This window comes from Ranitomeya imitator, chromosome 2 (assembly GCF_032444005.1).
Source record: "Ranitomeya imitator isolate aRanImi1 chromosome 2, aRanImi1.pri, whole genome shotgun sequence".
Lineage (NCBI taxonomy): Eukaryota > Metazoa > Chordata > Amphibia > Anura > Dendrobatidae > Ranitomeya > Ranitomeya imitator.
In genome coordinates, this window is record NC_091283.1 from 652,303,690 (window position 1) to 652,325,193 (window position 21,504).

Below are 21,504 nucleotides of genomic sequence, written 5' to 3' on the forward strand. Positions count from 1 at the left end.
AGAGGCCAAACGACGGAAATGGTAGCCTAATTTATGCTGTGGAGACTAAGCGTCTCCGCAACATAAATTGACATGCTGCGGTCTGGAAAGACGCGCTGCATGTCCGTCTCCGCAGGGCAACCGAGGGCGTCTCTGAACATATAGTGGAGATGGGATTTCTTGAAATCCCATCTACTATGCTATAACATCTGGCTGCTGCGGGTTTGAAGCTGCAGATGTTCACAGCGTCCAACCCACAGCGTTTACTGACCATGGGAACATACCCTAAGTCTATACAGATAAGAGAAGAAGACCTCCCAGCCACTATAAAATTCCCATGATGAGATTTTGTGATATTTTTTTTGATGCTGTGTTTTTTTCCTGAGATAAACACACAGGGTTATAACGTTCCAGCAAAGTGCATGGGATTTATAGAGCAATAATGCCCAAAAGGAGAAAAAAAAACAGCAGTATTAAAAATAAACGCAAGTAATCTAATTTACCTAATAGGTGCAGAAATGCCACAAGATCAAAAACTCACCAAATATTCAATACGGAAACGTAGCCTAAAGCTGGGCCCACTATAACACTCTATTGAGAGATTAGTCTGCAAAACAGCTTGAACCTATTTAAATACCAAACTGCTTATTGGTAGACACTCCCTTTAAGCTCCACTGGACACTTTATGCAGCTTTTATTGCGAGCTATTGTGACAGTAGATCTTACACATGATTAAACAGATGTATCTTCTTTCAAAATCCATGTTAAAATGGCTTTATAACTCTGAGATAGCTGGGTTTATTTTAAAATCAGATGGGCAAACATACTTTTTTTTTACCCTTCCTGACATCCAGTGCACACAATGGGCGTGCGCTAGCGATGCGTCCGACATTGAGTGACAGACCCGAGACGCGGGCTGCAGCATTTCCGGGTCCGTCACCGCTAGCGCAGATGGAGCTAGCAGATGCTCCATCTGCGCTAGCGCTGTGCAGAGTCGGCACTTGCGTCAGAGCAGTCAGTTTAACATATGCATTGAACGGACTGCACTAACGCAATGTGAACCTAGCCTAAGTGTGTTCTCCCATCCCCAGGACTGATGAGCTATCCAGCAGAGGAGTGCTCAATCATTACCCCGAATAAGTGTGTTCTCCCATTCCCCAGCACTGATGAACTATCTAGCAGAGGAGTGCTCAATCATTACCCCCGAATAAGTGTGTTCTCCCATTCCCCAGCACTGATGAGCTATCTAGCAGAGGAGTGCTCAATCATTTCCCCCGAATAAGTGTGTTCTCCCATTCCCCAGCACTGATAAGCTATCCAGCAGAGGAGTGCTCAATCATTAGCCCAGGATAAGTGTGTTCTCCCATCCCCAGGACTGATGAGCTATCCAGCAGAGGAGTGCTCAATCATTACCCCCGAATAAGTGTGTTCTCCCATTCCCCAGCACTGATGAGCTATCCAGCAGAGGAGTGCTCAATCATTAGCCCAGGATAAGTGTGTTCTCCCATTCCCCAGCACTGATGAGCTATCCAGCAGAGGAGTGCTCAATCATTAGCCCCGGATAAGTGTGTTCTCCCATCCCCAGCACTGATGAGTTATCTAGCAAGAGTGCTCAATCATTAGCCCCGGATAAGTGTGTTCTCCCGTCCTCAGCACTGATGAGTTATCTAGCAGAGGAGTGCTCAATCATTAGCCCCGGATAAGCGTGTTCTCCCATTCCCAGTACTAATGAGCTATCTAGCAGAGGAGTGCTCAATCATTAGCCCCGGATAAGCGTGTTCTCCCATTCCCAGTACTAATGAGCTATCTAGCAGAGGAGTGCTCAATCATTAGCCCCGGATAAGCGTGTTCTCCCATTCCCAGTACTAATGAGCTATCTAGCAGAGGAGTGCTCAATCATTAGCCCCGGATAAGCGTGTTCTCCCATTCCCAGTACTAATGAGCTATCTAGCAGAAGAGTGCTCAATCATTAGACCCGGATAAGCGTGTTCTCCCATTACCAGTACTAATGAGCTATCTAGCAGAGGAGTGCTCAATCATTAGCCCCGGAGAAGTGTGTTCTCCCATCCCCAGCACTGCCATACATGTTGATATGGATTTGGCACGATGTGAGGCTCAACAGGGCACTTTGAGAGTATGGATTGTTCTTTTGGGAGCCATGTTGCTTTTCCAGCATTTCAGAACTATTATACTTGTTATTTTTTGTAGGATGAGCTGAAGTATTTATTGGTGCCATTCATTTGGGTGGCAAAGTGAACAAAAAACAACAATTCATTAATTGTTGTTTTTATTTTACACAATTCACTGTGCAGTAAGATAGAAAAACATTTTTCTTTGAGTCTGTACGATCAGTTATATTACATTTATCGTATACAGGTTTTTTGTTTTGCTGTTTTTCCCACACTAAACTTTTTTTTTTTTTTTACAAAAACAGTTAGTTCTGTTTGCCAGCATTAAAGTTACAGCTTTTATAATATGGCAATGCAAAAACTATGTGAGGTCTTTCTGTGTTGAGGGAGGAGGTGATGTTTTCAGTGAAACCATTTATTTTATGTAAGACATTTTGAACACTTTTTCATCAAATTGGCACACAAAAAATTAATATTCTTACAATTCATTTATTTTTCTTTACATTATTCACCCTACAGGTTAAATAATGGGACAGTCTTATAAATTGAGTCATTCTGAATGCAAAAGGGGTACTTGCCAAACATGTCTCCCAATATATACGGTATAATATATATATATATATATATATATATATATATATATATATATATATATATATATATATATATATATATATATATATATATATATATATATACATACACACGCACACACATATACATACATACACACACACATATATGCACACCGTATTTTTCGGATTATAAGACGCACTTTTTCCCCCCCCAAGTTTGGGTGGAAAAAAGTGGGTGCAATTTATAATGCGGATAAACCTAACCGGCCGCAGTGCTGCGGGGTCCCAGGGTCGCTGCTGGAGGAGGCTACAATGGAGCATTGCTGCAGGCCACAGGCTGGGATGAGGGGGTGTCCAGATGTGTGAAAACGGCTGCCGGGGGCGGCGCATGAGCAGATGAAGATCTCAGGAGATGAGATCTCTGTGCTGATCTTTGGGCCGAGATCTTCATCTGCACATGCGCCGCTCCCCCGACACCCGTTTTCCCGGAGTCCACCGCATAGGAAACCATATAACTGTGGGGGCTCTGGGCTTTCACAAAATGTCAGCAAAGCCCCCACCAGCACTGAACACCCGCAGCGGCACACCGCTCATCGAACACCCCCTCATACCGGCCTGCAGCAATGCTCCATTCTTGCCTCCTCCAGCAGTGACCCAGGGACCCTGCTGCACCGCGGCCGGTAAGTTATATGCGCAGTATAAGATGCACCCCCATTTTTCCCCCCAAATTTGGGGGAAAAAGGGCGTCTTATAATCCAAAAAAATACAGTATATAAAAAAAATGGGAGACATGTTTGGCAAGTAAAAACACTGTTGTCTTTAACGGGGAGGGTTGTGGTTATGGTTGGGATTAGAGTTAGGGGTGTAGTTAGGGTTGGAGTTAGAATTGGGGGGTTTCCACTGTGTAGGTACATCAGGGGGTCTCCAAATGTGACATGGCTCCACCACTGACTCCAGACAATTTTGCGTTCAAAAAGTCAAACGGTGCTCTCTCCCTTCTGAGCTCTGCCATGCTCCTAAACAGTGGCTTTCCCCCACATGTGGGGTATCGGCGTACTCAGATGAAATTGCACAACAAATTTTGTGGTCAAAATTTTTGCCATCTTTCTGTTTTTTTCATAAATAAACGCAAGTCATATCAAAGAAATTTTTACCACTAACATGAAGCACAATATGTCACGAAAAAAATAAAACAATCTCAGAATCATCGGGATCCATTAAAGTGTTCCAGAGTTACAACCACATAAAGTGACAGTAGTCAGAATTGTAACAATTAGCTTGGTCAATACGTGCCAAACTATCTCTGTCACTAAGGGGTTAATTCAGCCATCAAGTGCGTGGAAACATGCAGGCTCAGGGGGTAAGCCCACATCAAAGGCAGAAACATGGCCAATGGCGTAAATATAAGTCATCAATCGTGAAGGGGTTAATCTAATTTGCCAACAAACATGAATTGTAATTTTTTTCTTACAAGTTCAGGACATCCAAAAATATGAACATGCCATACAATGAAGACTGAGCTATTGATACTTACCATTAAAACCACCTGCTGATCTTGTGCGCCATTGTGATTTTCCTGGTAAGAATGAGGAAGACTGGGACGTGCCTCTGGTTCTGTATTTGTCCAAATGGAACCACCTGTAGCAACACACGGGTAACCAAATTATATGTGACCATCACATGATTGTGTGTGTAATATATATATGTGCCCCTCAAAACTGCTTTCTTCTTTACAAGAAATCTGTCAGAAGGTTTTAGCTATGTCACCTGAGAGCAGCATGATGTAGGGGCTGAGACCCTGATTCCAGTGATGTGTCACTTGCTGGTCTGTGAGTCGCTGTTTCAATAAGTGGTTTTTTTTTCAGCAGGAAATTATCACTACATGACTAGATGTCTTATGCCCCCTAGTCCGACTCCACCTCCACCACTGATTAGCAGCTTACTGTCAAGGCAAAGTATACACAGAAATCTGCCAATCAGTGGTGGGGGTAGGGTTATAAAGAGATCAGCATTCAGAGAACTGGTAGATCTGCAGCAGATAAAACACTGATGGCATCAATATGACAACATGCAGGCCAGCAAGTGACTTTGCTGGAATCAAGGTCTCTGCCCCTACACCAAGCTGCTCTCAGATTTCATACACAAACCTGCTGACAGAGTCCCTTCACCATTGCTGAAAATCTCCTGCTACCTGTTGATATGAAGGTCTGCTGATTGTCCATCATGGTGTCCCTGTAGAAATCATTGTGTTCTTCTAAGTACTCCCATTCATCCATAGAGAAATAGACAGTGACATCTTGACTCCTCATAGGAACCTGACAAATACAACGACACAGTCACCATCCAGACCCTTCCCCTGGTGGAAAGAGAGAAGGTCCCAGCATCACTCACCTCTCTGGTCAGCAGCGCTATGATCTTTTTGGTGAGTTCTAGGATTTTCTCATCGCAGCTCTTCTCACTCTTCTCTGACTGAGGTGAAGGCACCATGAGTGTGTTCTGGGCCAGGCTCCATCCTTCGGACACATGGGGAATGCTGCCCGACGTTGCACCATCACCAAGCTTTTTAATGATGATATAAACCTAAAAGAAAACAGCATTACTTACTATAAAACTGATATAGGCCATTTATCTGTGCCTTTTATTTAAGTGAAAGCCATCTTTAATCCTCATCTCCAGAACCTGTGCTCGCTCTATGTTCCTAGCACGTTATTCCCCGAGTACTAACAGAAATGGGCATAGGGGCCATAATGCTGCGACTATGCAAACAAAGAGGAGGTGGGAGAGCAAAAAGAGATAGTAAGAGTGAATATAAGGGAGAGGAAGAAAGACGAACCAGCTCACGGTAGTTGTGCACAAAAAGGCAACAAGCCAGTCCTCAGGCGAGTTATGTGAGAAGGTCCGTCAAATAGAATTGTAATGGATCATGATAGAAATAAAAAAATGTGCATGATCATAAAGGCTCCTAAGCTTGTGTTTTGGATTACACGGATCCATATTCACAGTACATATGGATCCATGTCATCTCAAACGTGTAAGGCTGCTTTCACACATCAGGTTTTTGTCATCAGGCACAATACGGCGAATTCTGAAAAAAAAACGGATTAGTCGTAAATTGTGAAAAAGTGATGAGACGGATCCGTTTTTTCGCCAGATCCGGGGAGGGAGGGGGAGAGGAAGGAGGAGAGGGAGGGGGAGAGGGAGAATGAGAGGGAGGGGGAGAGGGAGATGACGGATCCGTCTAGATTTGGCGGATGTCATCTAGACATTGACGGACATTATAACGTTTTTGGTCTAACGCCGAAATGGCGGTTCGCGACGGATCCGTCACGTCCGCCATTCTATAGAATGGCCGCCTATGGGCGATGGATCCGTCGCGACCGTCATTTCGGCGGATCCGTCGCCCCAATCCGCTTTTCGCATGCTCCAAAAAGTAGATACTTTTCCCTGACAACCCCCAAGTAACGGATCCGTCAAAAAAACGGATCCGTTAGAACCGTTTTCTCAACAATTGTGACGGATCCGTCACTATGTCGGAGCAGACTGACGCCAAACAACTGAAGTGTGAAAGAAGCCTAAACCGTGTACTTGTATGCAGGTGGGTTTTCTATATTCTCCACAATGCCACATTAGAGCTATGGCTACACATACACAGCTGGTACATTGATCGCAGCATATCAGGAGCATTCAGATGGCAGTTTTTAACACCAACCATAAGGATCTGTTTGCACACAGAGGATAAGTCAGTATTCAGGTGTGAATGTACTTGAATGAGTTACTTTTCTGAATGTAAAATATTTACCCTGAATAATGAACATGCTTTGGATTTTAAAACCATCATTCCTGTGGATTCTGGGATGAAAAGCTGCAGATTAGCGACACTAAATTACAATGCTCAGAAGTCTATGGGTCAGACCCATCATTGCATTTATTACAATTTTTGTAAAAATATATCTCAATTATTTTTTGAGTTACGGCAAATCCATAAAACGATTTGCTCCTTTTTCCCCAGGTTGTCTTTTTTGAGCTAGGTTTCTGATTTTTACGTCAGTGTAGCTTTTTTTTGCAGATTCATAAAATGTAACTTAAAAAAAAAAAAAAAAAAAAAAAAAAAATCACAAAATTTGGCGAACTCTATTCCAGTCGCCCCTGGAGTGATGTATGCCAGTCATATTGGCTCATTTTCTGCAACATTTTTCCCACTGAAACGTCTCAAAACCAGTAAAAACAGGAAAAAAAGTGCTTTGCACAAAATTCATGACTCGCATCTGCCAATTTGGTGAATTTGAAGCAAAAAAAAAAAAAAGTGTAAGCACAAGTCAAGAAAGAAAAGGGACTTAAAGGAATTGGATCCCTCACCTCTCCCGTCAGCAGGAACATGATCTCTAAGGCAAGCTTTAATGCACTGTTGTTCAGCTGACTGCCCTCCACATCCATCCTGAAGACCCCAAGAGTGGACTAGAGTCCTGATGGTAGGGGCAGAAGGCACCTCTCTCTGGAAGAAGAAAAGAGTGGTTACCGCTTTCTTTTTTATTAGAATTAATACATCTTAGAGTTTAAAAGTCATTTTGGGCATCTGGCTGATGCAAATACATTTTCACTGCATAAGACATGTATCTTAATTATGAATCCATTCAAACTATATTCTCATGGAATTAAATTGCTTTAGTTAGGTAAACAGCATGAAAATAAGCAAGTTTGCCATTTACTTGCTTTTTCTATCTACTGGCCTTCTCCTGCATGAGAGCTTTTATCTTGCATAATGTACAGCTTGTTTCCATGGAGCTCAACCAATTGTGCATAGAAGTTACATATTCCAGGAGAGGAGTTAACTCCTAACATACCAGCCACCTCCCTCCAGCACATAGCTCTCTATACAGCAGTTAGCTTGCCCCTCCCTCTGAGCTCCGACAAGCTACTGTGATAAATCTTGCAAAATTATTAACCCACATCACTGGCTGCTTTCTGAGCAATTCTACTAATTGAGGCTTTCACTTTCCTGAGCTGTGTGCTTTTCCAAATGCTATATTATTTCTATGTGTCAATATAGTGAAAACAGTGTAGCGTCAGAACAAACCACTGATAGCTGAAGGTATTTGAGTAGAACTATAACATCAGAACATGTTCTGCTAATGCTACCGATTTGCTAATGACCCGGACTGTCACTCAAGGAGGAGTGTTCACCCACCCACCCCTAGAAAGTAATAAGGACACTGCAGAGCTAGGAGCTACTGAATACACAAGCTGAGAATACCCTTTTAGCTTTCTTTTACGTTAAGCAAACTGAAATCTTTCTGGGATACCTTATAGCAGTGGCCCCCAACTCCGGTCCTCAAGAGCCACCAACAGGTCATGTTTTCAGGATTTCCCTAGTATTGCACAAGTGATGGAATTATTGTCTTTCCATGTAATGCAATTATCATAAGGAAATACTGAAAACATGACCTGTTGGTGGCTCTTGAGGACCGGAGTTGGGGAACACTGCCTTATAGTGACCAAGAGCTTCATCTTCCTCAACATCAAAGTCAGCCCTCCAACAAAAGCCCAGCTATTGGGTAAGCGTGATTATATAGAAGAGCAATTAATCTCAAACAGGTCCATCTCAAATGGTAGTCCTATTTGAGGTCTGTATAAAGCAGGTGTGGACAACCTGGGGGCCATATGAGGCCTGCTATGCCCTTCTGTGCAGCCCATGGAGAAGACCCATAGTGCATAGCTCCGTAGGGATGGGCACTATGGAAGGTGTGCTGTGTGGTCATTTCTGGGGCAGTCTGAGGGATAGATGAGGTGTAGATGTGGCCTGGCCACTGCTTATTCATTGGATTTAGTAGTAGAATTGGAGCCCTCGACTTTCGGCATCACGCGTATACTACAATGTGGAGAGCTGAAGGCATGGTCTTTTTGGACTCACACCCATGAGAAGGCTGCCTCTACCCCTTCCTGATAGGCTGGAGTACGAAACATGGAACCGGCACCTTTGAGATATTTATTGCACATACTTTCAATATGCAAGAAATGTCTCGGAAGGTAACACTGTGGTAATACTGCGGCCCATGGGGTTGACAAGTGTGTGGCCCTTGACCCCAAGCTGGTGGCGCATCCCAGGACGTGGCTCTCTGTAGTGGCGGACCACGTCAGATGGGGGCAGTACAGAGGGGGTAATAAGGACGTCTCCCGGCCAATCAGGAGTGCAGAAGGCAGAGGATGTGGCCACATTGCTCCTCATCAGTCCAATAGCACTGTAACTGCCTGCAACATCAGACCAACTGAGGGCATCTCATCCAATGAACCAGTTAATACCCCACTTAATGTGTATTTCTTTAATGACCGTCTGCACTGGCCTCCATACTGCCCCCTACTGACAGCTATAAAACTGAAAATACATACCAGAGAGTGAGGAGCCGAACCAGCCTGAGCTCCGCCACAGACAAACGTGCAGGAAATCGCTATAAGAATCACTTCCGGGTGCTGCGTTCCAAGGCGCTCATAGTTGTGCGTTCCATGCTGCTTCTCCTGCCTGACCCCAGGAGGCTTCTCCACGTCACGTGCCTCCACACTGTGGTGTTGTGCGCTTCCGGTTTGTGGTCGGAAATGTCACGTGGTGATATCTGGTCATGTGATTACTGTGACTTCCGGCACTAGAGCTAGCACGTAGAGATGTAATCTCTTTATTATGTCCCTGTTTCCATAGGAGACATGAGGTTATGTCACATATTACCCAACGGCAGCCAGTAAGGACCCTGCAATAAAGAGCTGGGGCACCTGTGTGCTGCCAGAGAATACACTGCCAATAGCGCAGTGCCACCAACCATGGCCCTGTCTGAGGAGACGTCTATCACCAGACCCCCTTAATACAGACCTGTCATCTGTACATATCAGATCTCCCATATCAGACCCCCTTTACACAGACCTGTCATCTGTACATATCAGATCTCCCACATCAGACCCCCTTTACACAGACCTGTCATCTGTATATATCAGATCTCCCACATCAGACCCCCATTATACAGACCTGTCATCTGTATATATCAGATCTCCCACATCAGACCCCCTTAATACAGACCTGTCATCTGTACATATCAGACCTCCCACATCAGACCCCCTTAACACAGACCTGTCATCTGTACATATCAGATCTCCCACATCAGACCCCCTTTACACAGACCTGTCATCTGTATATATCAGATCTCCCACATCAGACCCCCATTATACAGACCTGTCATCTGCATATATCAGATCTCCCATATCAGACCCCCTTAATACAGACCTGTCATCTGTACATATCAGACCTCCCACATCAGACCCCCTTAACACAGACCTGTCATCTGTACATATCAGATCTCCCATATCAGACCCCCTTAATGCAGACCTGTCATCTGTATATATCAGATCTCCCATATCAGACCCCCTATACACAGAGCTGTCATCTGTACATATCAGATCTCCCACATCAGACCCCCTTTACACAGACCTGTCATCTGTATATATCAGATCTCCCATATCAGACCCCCTATACACAGAGCTGTCATCTGTACATATCAGACCTCCCATATCAGACCCCCTTTAATATAGACCTGTCATCTCTATATATCAGATCTCCCACATCAGACCCCCATTTATACAGACCTGTCATCTGTATATATCAGATCTCCCACATCAGACCCCCATTATACAGACCTGTCATCTGTACATATCAGATCTCCCATATCAGACCCCCTTAATGCAGACCTGTCATCTGTATATATCAGATCTCCCATATCAGACCCCCTTAATGCAGACCTGTCATCTGTATATATCAGATCTCCCACATCAGACCCCCATTATACAGACCTGTCATCTGTACATATCAGATCTCCCATATCAGACCCCCTTAATACAGACCTGTCATCTGTTCATATCAGATCTCCCACATCAGACCCCCTTAATACAGACCTGTCATCTGTACATATCAGATCTCCCATATCAGACCCCCTTAATACAGACCTGTCATCTCTACATATCAGATCTCCCACATCAGACCCCCTTAATACAGACCTGTCATCTGTACATATCAGATCTCCCACATCAGACCCCCTTTACACAGACCTGTCATCTGTATATATCAGATCTCCCACATCAGACCCCCTTTACACAGACCTGTCATCTGTACATATCAGATCTCCCATATCAGACCCCCTTAATACAGACCTGTCATCTGTACTTATCAGATCTCACACATCAGACCCCCTTAATACAGACCTGTCATCTGTATATATCAGATCTCCCATATCAGACCCCCTTAATACAGACCTGTCATCTGTTCATATCAGATCTCCCACATCAGACCCCCTTAATACAGACCTGTCATCTGTACATATCAGATCTCCCACATCAGACCCCCTTTACACAGACCTGTCATCTGTATATATCAGATCTCCCACATCAGACCCCCTTTACACAGACCTGTCATCTGTATATATCAGATCTCCCACATCAGACCCCCTTAATACAGACCTGTCATCTGTACTTATCAGATCTCACATATCAGACCCCCTTTATACAGACCTGTCATCTGTACATATCAGATCTCCCACATCAGACCCCCTTAATATAGACCTGTCATCTGTATATATCAGATCTCCCACATCAGACCCCCTTTACACAGACCTGTCATCTGTATATATCAGATCTCCCACATCAGACCCCCTTTACACAGACCTGTCATCTGTATATATCAGATCTCCCATATCAGACCCCCTTAATACAGACCTGTCATCTGTACATATCAGATCTCCCATATCAGACCCCCTTAATACAGACCTGTCATCTGTACATATCAGATCTCCCACATCAGACCCCCTTTACACAGACCTGTCATCTGTATATATCAGATCTCCCACATCAGACCCCCTTTACACAGACCTGTCATCTGTACATATCAGATCTCCCATATCAGACCCCCTTAATACAGACCTGTCATCTGTACTTATCAGATCTCACACATCAGACCCCCTTAATACAGACCTGTCATCTGTATATATCAGATCTCCCATATCAGACCCCCTTAATACAGACCTGTCATCTGTTCATATCAGATCTCCCACATCAGACCCCCTTAATACAGACCTGTCATCTGTACTTATCAGATCTCACACATCAGACCCCCTTAATACAGACCTGTCATCTGTATATATCAGATCTCCCATATCAGACCCCCTTAATACAGACCTGTCATCTGTTCATATCAGATCTCCCACATCAGACCCCCTTAATACAGACCTGTCATCTGTACTTATCAGATCTCACACATCAGACCCCCTTAATACAGACCTGTCATCTGTATATATCAGATCTCCCATATCAGACCCCCTTAATACAGAACTGTCATCTGTACATATCAGATCTCCCACATCAGACCCCCTTAATACAGACCTGTCATCTGTTCATATCAGATCTCCCACATCAGACCCCCTTAATACAGACCTGTCATCTGTACATATCAGATCTCCCATATCAGACCCCCTTTAATACAGACCTGTCATCTGTACATATCAGATCTCCCACATCAGACCCCCTTAATACAGACCTGTCATCTGTACATATCAGATCTCCCACATCAGACCCCCTTTACACAGACCTGTCATCTGTATATATCAGATCTCCCACATCAGACCCCCTTTACACAGACCTGTCATCTGTACATATCAGATCTCACACATCAGACCCCCTTAATACAGACCTGTCATCTGTATATATCAGATCTCCCATATCAGACCCCCTTAATACAGACCTGTCATCTGTTCATATCAGATCTCCCACATCAGACCCCCTTAATACAGACCTGTCATCTGTACATATCAGATCTCCCACATCAGACCCCCTTAATACAGACCTGTCATCTGTACATATCAGATCTCCCACATCAGACCCCCTTAATACAGACCTGTCATCTGTACATATCAGATCTCCCACATCAGACCCCCTTTACACAGACCTGTCATCTGTACATATCAGATCTCCCACATCAGACCCCCTTAATATAGACCTGTCATCTGTATATATCAGATCTCCCACATCAGACCCCCTTTACACAGACCTGTCATCTGTATATATCAGATCTCCCACATCAGACCCCCTTTACACAGACCTGTCATCTGTATATATCAGATCTCCCATATCAGACCCCCTTAATACAGACCTGTCATCTGTACATATCAGATCTCCCATATCAGACCCCCTTAATACAGACCTGTCATCTGTACATATCAGATCTCCCACATCAGACCCCCTTTACACAGACCTGTCATCTGTATATATCAGATCTCCCACATCAGACCCCCTTTACACAGACCTGTCATCTGTACATATCAGATCTCCCATATCAGACCCCCTTAATACAGACCTGTCATCTGTACTTATCAGATCTCACACATCAGACCCCCTTAATACAGACCTGTCATCTGTATATATCAGATCTCCCATATCAGACCCCCTTAATACAGACCTGTCATCTGTTCATATCAGATCTCCCACATCAGACCCCCTTAATACAGACCTGTCATCTGTACATATCAGATCTCCCACATCAGACCCCCTTAATACAGACCTGTCATCTGTACATATCAGATCTCCCACATCAGACCCCCTTTACACAGACCTGTCATCTGTATATATCAGATCTCCCATATCAGACCCCCTTAATACAGACCTGTCATCTGTTCATATCAGATCTCCCATATCAGACCCCCTTAATACAGACCTGTCATCTGTACATATCAGATCTCCCATATCAGACCCCCTTAATACAGACCTGTCATCTGTACTTATCAGATCTCACATATCAGACCCCTTTATACAGACCTGTCATCTGTATATATCAGATCTCCCACATCAGACCCCCTTTACACAGACCTGTCATCTGTATATATCAGATCTCCCACATCAGACCCCCTTTACACAGACCTGTCATCTGTATATATCAGATCTCCCATATCAGACCCCCTTAACACAGACCTGTCATCTGTTCATATCAGATCTCCCACATCAGACCCCCTTAATACAGACCTGTCATCTGTACATATCAGATCTCCCATATCAGACCCCCTTAATGCAGACCTGTCATCTGTACATATCAGATCTCCCATATCAGACCCCCTTAATGCAGACCTGTCATCTGTATATATCAGATCTCCCATATCAGACCCCTATACACAGAGCTGTCATCTGTACATATCAGACCTCCCATATCAGACCCCCTTTAATATAGACCTGTCATCTCTATATATCAGATCTCCCACATCAGACCCCCATTTATACAGACCTGTCATCTGTATATATCAGATCTTCCATATCAGACCCCCTATACACAGACCTGTCATCTGTACATATCAGATCTCCCATATCAGACCCCCTTAATACAGACCTGTCATCTGTATATATCAGATCTCCCATATCAGACCCCCTTAATACAGACCTGTCATCTGTACTTATCAGATCTTACATATCAGACCCCCTTAATACAGACCTATCATCTGTACTTATCAGATCTCACACATCAGACCCCCTTAATACAGACCTGTCATCTGTACATATCAGATCTCCCATATCAGACCCCCTTAATACAGACCTGTCATCTGTATATATCAGATCTCCCACATCAGACCCCCTTTACACAGACCTGTCATCTGTATATATCAGATCTCCCACATCAGACCCCCATTATACAGACCTGTCATCTGTACATATCAGATCTCCCATATCAGACCCCCTTAACACAGACTTGTCATCTGTACATATCAGACCCCCTTAATACAGACCTGTCATCTGTACATATCAGATCTCCCATATCAGACCCCCTTAATACAGACCTGTCATCTGTACATATCAGATCTCCCATATCAGACCCCATTAATACAGACCTGTCATCTGTACTTATCAGATCTCCCATATCAGACCCCCTTAATACAGACCTGTCATCTGTACTTATCAGATCTCACATATCAGACCCCCTTAATACAGACCTGTCATCTGTACTTATCAGATCTCACATATCAGACCCCCTTAATACAGACCTATCATCTGTACTTATCAGATCTCACACATCAGACCCCCTTAATACAGACCTGTCATCTGTACTTATCAGATCTCACATATCAGACCCCCTTAATACAGACCTGTCATCTGTACATATCAGATCTCCCACATCAGACCCCCTTAATACAGACCTATCATCTGTACTTATCAGATCTCCCACATCAGACCCCCTTAATACAGACCTGTCATCTGTATATATCAGATCTCCCACATCAGACCCCCATTATACAGACCTGTCATCTGTATATATCAGATCTTCCATATTAGACCCCTATACACAGACCTGTCATATGTACATATCAGATCTCCCATATCAGACCCCCTTAACGCAGACCTGTCATCTGTATATATCAGATCTCCCATATCAGACCCCCTTAATACAGACCTGTCATCTGTATATATCAGATCTCCCATATCAGACCCCTATACACAGAGCTGTCATCTGTATATATCAGATCTCCCATATCAGACCCCCTTTAATATAGACCTGTCATCTCTATATATCAGATCTTCCATATCAGACCCCCTATACACAGACCTGTCATCTGTACATGTCAGATCTCCCATATAAGACCCCCTTAATACAGACCTGTTATCTGTACATATCAGATCTCCCATATCAGACCCCCTTAACACAGACCTGTCATCTGTACATATCAGATCTCCCATATCAGACCCCCTTAATACAGACCTGTCATCTGTATATATCAGATCTCCCATATCAGACCCCCTTAACACAGACCTGTCATCTGTACATATCAGATCTCCCATATCAGACCCCCTTAATACAGACCTGTCATCTGTACATATCAGATCTCCCATATCAGACCCCCTTAACACAGACCTGTCATCTGTACATATCAGATCTCCCATATCAGACCCCCTTAACACAGACCTGTCATCTGTGTATATCAGATCTCCCACATCAGACCCCCTTAACACAGACCTGTCATCTGTACATATCAGATCTCCCATATCAGACCCCCTTAATGCAGACCTGTCATCTGTATATATCAGATCTCCCATATCAGACCCCTATACACAGAGCTGTCATCTGTACATATCAGACCTCCCATATCAGACCCCCTTTAATACAGACCTGTCATCTCTATATATCAGATCTCCCACATCAGACCCCCATTTATACAGACCTGTCATCTGTAGATATCAGATCTCCCATATCAGACCCCTTAATACAGACCTGTCATCTGTACATATCAGATCTCCCATATCAGACCCCCTTAATACAGACCTGTCATCTGTACATATCAGATCTCCCATATCAGACCCCCTTAATACAGACCTGTCATCTGTACATATCAGATCTCCCATATCAGACCCCCTTAATACAGACCTGTCATCTGTACATATCAGATCTCCCATATCAGACCCCCTTAATACAGACCTGTCATCTGTATATATCAGATCTCCCATATCAGACCCCCTTAATACAGACCTGTCATCTGTACATATCAGATCTCCCACATCAGACCCCCTTAATACAGACCTGTCATCTGTACATATCAGATCTCCCATATCAGACCCCCTTTATACAGACCTGTCATCTGTACATATCAGATCTCACACATCAGACCCCCTTTATACAGACCTGTCATCTGTATATATCAGATCTCCCACATCAGACCCCCTTAATACAGACCTGTCATCTGTATATATCAGATCTCCCACATCAGACCCCCTTAATACAGACCTTTCATCTGTACATATCAGATCTCCCACATCAGACCCCCTTTATACAGACCTGTCATCTGTATATATCAGATCTCCCACATCAGACCCCCTTAATACAGACCTGTCATCTGTATATATCAGATCTCCCACATCAGACCCCCTTAATACAGACCTGTCATCTGTATATATCAGATCTCCCACATCAGACCCCCTTAATACAGACCTTTCATCTGTACATATCAGATCTCCCACATCAGACCCCCTTTATACAGACCTTTCATCTGTTCATATCAGATCTCCCACATCAGACCCCCTTTATACAGACCTGTCATCTGTTCATATCAGATATCCCATATCAGACCCCCTTAATACAGACCTGTCATCTGTACATATCAGATCTCCCATATCAGACCCCCTTTATACAGACCTTTCATCTGTACATATCAGATCTCCCACATCAGACCCCCTTTATACAGACCTTTCATCTGTTCATATCAGATCTCCCACATCAGACCCCCTTTATACAGACCTTTCATCTGTTCATATCAGATATCCCATATCAGACCCCCTTAATACAGAACTGTCATCTGTACATATCAGATCTCCCATATCAGACCCCCTTAATACAGACCTGTCATCTGTACATATCAGATCTCCCACATCAGATCCCCTTAATACAGACCTTTCATCTGTTCATATCAGATCTCCCATATCAGACCCCCTTAATACAGACCTGTCATCTGTACATATCAGATCTCCCACATCAGACCCCCTTTATACAGACCTGTCATCTGTACATATCAGATCTCCCACATCAGACCCCCTTAATACAGACCTGTCATCTGTACATATCAGATCTCCCACATCAGACCCCCTTAATACAGACCTGTCATCTGTATATATCAGATCTCCCACATCAGACCCCCTTTACACAGACCTGTCATCTGTATATATCAGATCTCCCACATCAGACCCCCATTATACAGACCTGTCATCTGTATATATCAGATCTTCCATATTAGACCCCTATACACAGACCTGTCATCTGTACATATCAGATCTCCCACATCAGACCCCCTTAATACAGACCTGTCATCTGTATATATCAGATCTCCCATATCAGACCCCCTTTACACAGACCTGTCATCTGTATATATCAGATCTCCCACATCAGACCCCCTTTACACAGACCTGTCATCTGTATATATCAGATCTTCCATATTAGACCCCTATACACAGACCTGTCATCTGTACATATCAGATCTCCCATATCAGACCCCCTATACACAGACCTGTCATCTGTACATATCAGATCTCCCACATCAGACCCCCTTTACACAGACCTGTCATCTGTATATATCAGATCTCCCACATCAGACCCCCTTTACACAGACCTGTCATCTGTATATATCAGATCTTCCATATTAGACCCCTATACACAGACCTGTCATCTGTACATATCAGATCTCCCATATCAGACCCCCTTTACACAGACCTGTCATCTGTATATATCAGATCTCCCACATCAGACCCCCATTATACAGACCTGTCATCTGTATATATCAGATCTTCCATATTAGACCCCTATACACAGACCTGTCATCTGTACATATCAGATCTCCCATATCAGACCCCCTTAACGCAGACCTGTCATCTGTATATATCAGATCTCCCATATCAGACCCCCTTAATACAGACCTGTCATCTGTACATATCAGATCTCCCATATCAGACCCCCTTAATGCAGACCTGTCATCTGTATATATCAGATCTCCCATATCAGACCCCTATACACAGAGCTGTCATCTCTATATATCAGATCTTCCATATCAGACCCCCTATACACAGACCTGTCATCTGTACATGTCAGATCTCCCATATAAGACCCCCTTAATACAGACCTGTTATCTGTACATATCAGATCTCCCATATCAGACCCCCTTAACACAGACCTGTCATCTGTACATATCAGATCTCCCATATCAGACCCCCTTAATACAGACCTGTCATCTGTATATATCAGATCTCCCATATCAGACCCCCTTAACACAGACCTGTCATCTGTACATATCAGATCTCCCATATCAGACCCCCTTAATACAGACCTGTCATCTGTATATATCAGATCTCCCATATCAGACCCCCTTTAATATAGACCTGTCATCTCTATATATCAGATCTTCCATATCAGACCCCCTATACACAGACCTGTCATCTGTACATGTCAGATCTCCCATATAAGACCCCCTTAATACAGACCTGTTATCTGTATATATCAGATCTCCCATATCAGACCCCCTTAACACAGACCTGTCATCTGTACATATCAGATCTCCCATATCAGACCCCCTTAATACAGACCTGTCATCTGTATATATCAGATCTCCCATATCAGACCCCCTTAATGCAGACCTGTCATCTGTATATATCAGATCTCCCACATCAGACCCCCATTATACAGACCTGTCATCTGTATATATCAGATCTCCCATATCAGACCCCCTTAACACAGACCTGTCATCTGTATATATCAGATCTCCCACATCAGACCCCCATTATACAGACCTGTCATCTGTACATATCAGATCTCCCATATCAGACCCCCTTAACGCAGACCTGTCATCTGTATATATCAGATCTCCCATATCAGACCCCCTTAATACAGACCTGTCATCTGTACATATCAGATCTCCCATATCAGACCCCCTTAATGCAGACCTGTCATCTGTATATATCAGATCTCCCATATCAGACCCCTATACACAGAGCTGTCATCTCTATATATCAGATCTTCCATATCAGACCCCCTATACACAGACCTGTCATCTGTACATGTCAGATCTCCCATATAAGACCCCCTTAATACAGACCTGTTATCTGTACATATCAGATCTCCCATATCAGACCCCCTTAACACAGACCTGTCATCTGTACATATCAGATCTCCCATATCAGACCCCCTTAATACAGACCTGTCATCTGTATATATCAGATCTCCCATATCAGACCCCCTTAACACAGACCTGTCATCTGTACATATCAGATCTCCCATATCAGACCCCCTTAATACAGACCTGTCATCTGTATATATCAGATCTCCCATATCAGACCCCCTTTAATATAGACCTGTCATCTCTATATATCAGATCTTCCATATCAGACCCCCTATACACAGACCTGTCATCTGTACATGTCAGATCTCCCATATAAGACCCCCTTAATACAGACCTGTTATCTGTATATATCAGATCTCCCATATCAGACCCCCTTAACACAGACCTGTCATCTGTACATATCAGATCTCCCATATCAGACCCCCTTAATACAGACCTGTTATCTGTATATATCAGATCTCCCATATCAGACCCCCTTAACACAGACCTGTCATCTGTACATATCAGATCTCCCATATCAGACCCCCTTAATACAGACCTGTCATCTGTATATATCAGATCTCCCACATCAGACCCCCTTAACACAGACCTGTCATCTGTATATATCAGATCTCCCACATCAGACCCCCATTATACAGACCTGTCATCTGTACATATCAGATCTCCCATATCAGACCCCCTTAACGCAGACCTGTCATCTGTATATATCAGATCTCCCATATCAGACCCCCTTAATACAGACCTGTCATCTGTACATATCAGATCTCCCATATCAGACCCCCTTAATGCAGACCTGTCATCTGTATATATCAGATCTCCCATATCAGACCCCCTTAACGCAGACCTGTCATCTGTATATATCAGATCTCCCATATCAGACCCCCTTAATACAGACCTGTCATCTGTACATATCAGATCTCCCATATCAGACCCCCTTAATGCAGACCTGTCATCTGTATATATCAGATCTTCCATATCAGACCCCTATACACAGAGCTGTCATCTCTATATATCAGATCTTCCATATCAGACCCCCTATACACAGACCTGTCATCTGTACATGTCAGATCTCCCATATAAGACCCCCTTAATACAGACCTGTTATCTGTACATATCAGATCTCCCATATCAGACCCCCTTAACACAGACCTGTCATCTGTACATATCAGATCTCCCATATCAGACCCCCTTAATACAGACCTGTCATCTGTATATATCAGATCTCCCATATCAGACCCCCTTAACACAGACCTGTCATCTGTACATATCAGATCTCCCATATCAGACCCCCTTAACACAGACCTGTCATCTGTACATATCAGATCTCCCATATCAGACCCCCTTTATACAGACCTTTCATCTGTTCATATCAGATCTCCCACATCAGACCCCCTTTATACAGACCTTTCATCTGTTCATATCAGATATCCCATATCAGACCCCCTTAATACAGACCTTTCATCTGTACATATCAGATCTCCCACATCAGACCCCCTTAATACAGACCTGTCATCTGTACATATCAGATCTCCCATATCAGACCCCCTTTATACAGACCTTTCATCTGTACATATCAGATCTCTCACATCAGACCCCCTTTATACAGACCTTTCTTCTGTTCATATCAGATCTCCCACATCAGACCCCCTTTATACAGACCTTTCATCTGTTCATATCAGATATCCCACATCAGACCCCCTTAATACAGAACTGTCATCTGTACATATCAGATCTCCCATATCAGACCCCCTTAATACAGACCTGTCATCTGTACATATCAGATCTCCCACATCAGACCCCCTTAATACAGACCTTTCATCTGTTCATATCAGATCTCCCATATCAGACCCCCTTAATACAGACCTGTCATCTGTACATATCAGATCTCCCACATCAGACCCCCTTAATACAGACCTTTCATCTGTTCATATCAGATCTCCCATATCAGACCCCCTTAATACAGACCTGTTATCTGTACATATCAGATCTCCCACATCAGACCCCCTTTATACAGACCTTTCATCTGTACATATCAGATCTCCCATATCAGACCCCCTTAATACAGACCTGTCATCTGTACATATCAGATCTCCCATATCAGACCCCCTTAATACAGACCTGTCATCTGTATATATCAGATCTCCCATATCAGACCCCTATACACAG

At 43.6% G+C, this 21,504-nt stretch overlaps 1 protein-coding gene across 2 annotated transcripts in view; it reads right to left on the minus strand.

Annotated features, from left to right (window-relative positions):
• Positions 1-9,253, minus strand: part of LOC138667092 (uncharacterized) — a 58,688-nt gene extending 49,435 nt beyond the window's left edge. Inside the window, exons 1-5 of one of the 2 annotated variants that reach the window (XM_069755393.1) lie at positions 9,068-9,253; positions 7,040-7,175; positions 5,075-5,263; positions 4,875-4,998; positions 4,218-4,321 (exon numbers count right to left, since the gene is read on the minus strand). In XM_069755393.1, the coding sequence (XP_069611494.1) occupies positions 4,218-4,321; positions 4,875-4,998; positions 5,075-5,263; positions 7,040-7,117 (495 nt within the window). In that variant the 5' untranslated portion in view covers positions 7,118-7,175; positions 9,068-9,253. The remainder of the gene's footprint in view (positions 1-4,217; positions 4,322-4,874; positions 4,999-5,074; positions 5,264-7,039; positions 7,176-9,067) is intronic. The other variant, XM_069755394.1, reaches the window with a different exon arrangement.
• Between the last annotated feature and the right edge of the window lie 12,251 nt (positions 9,254-21,504).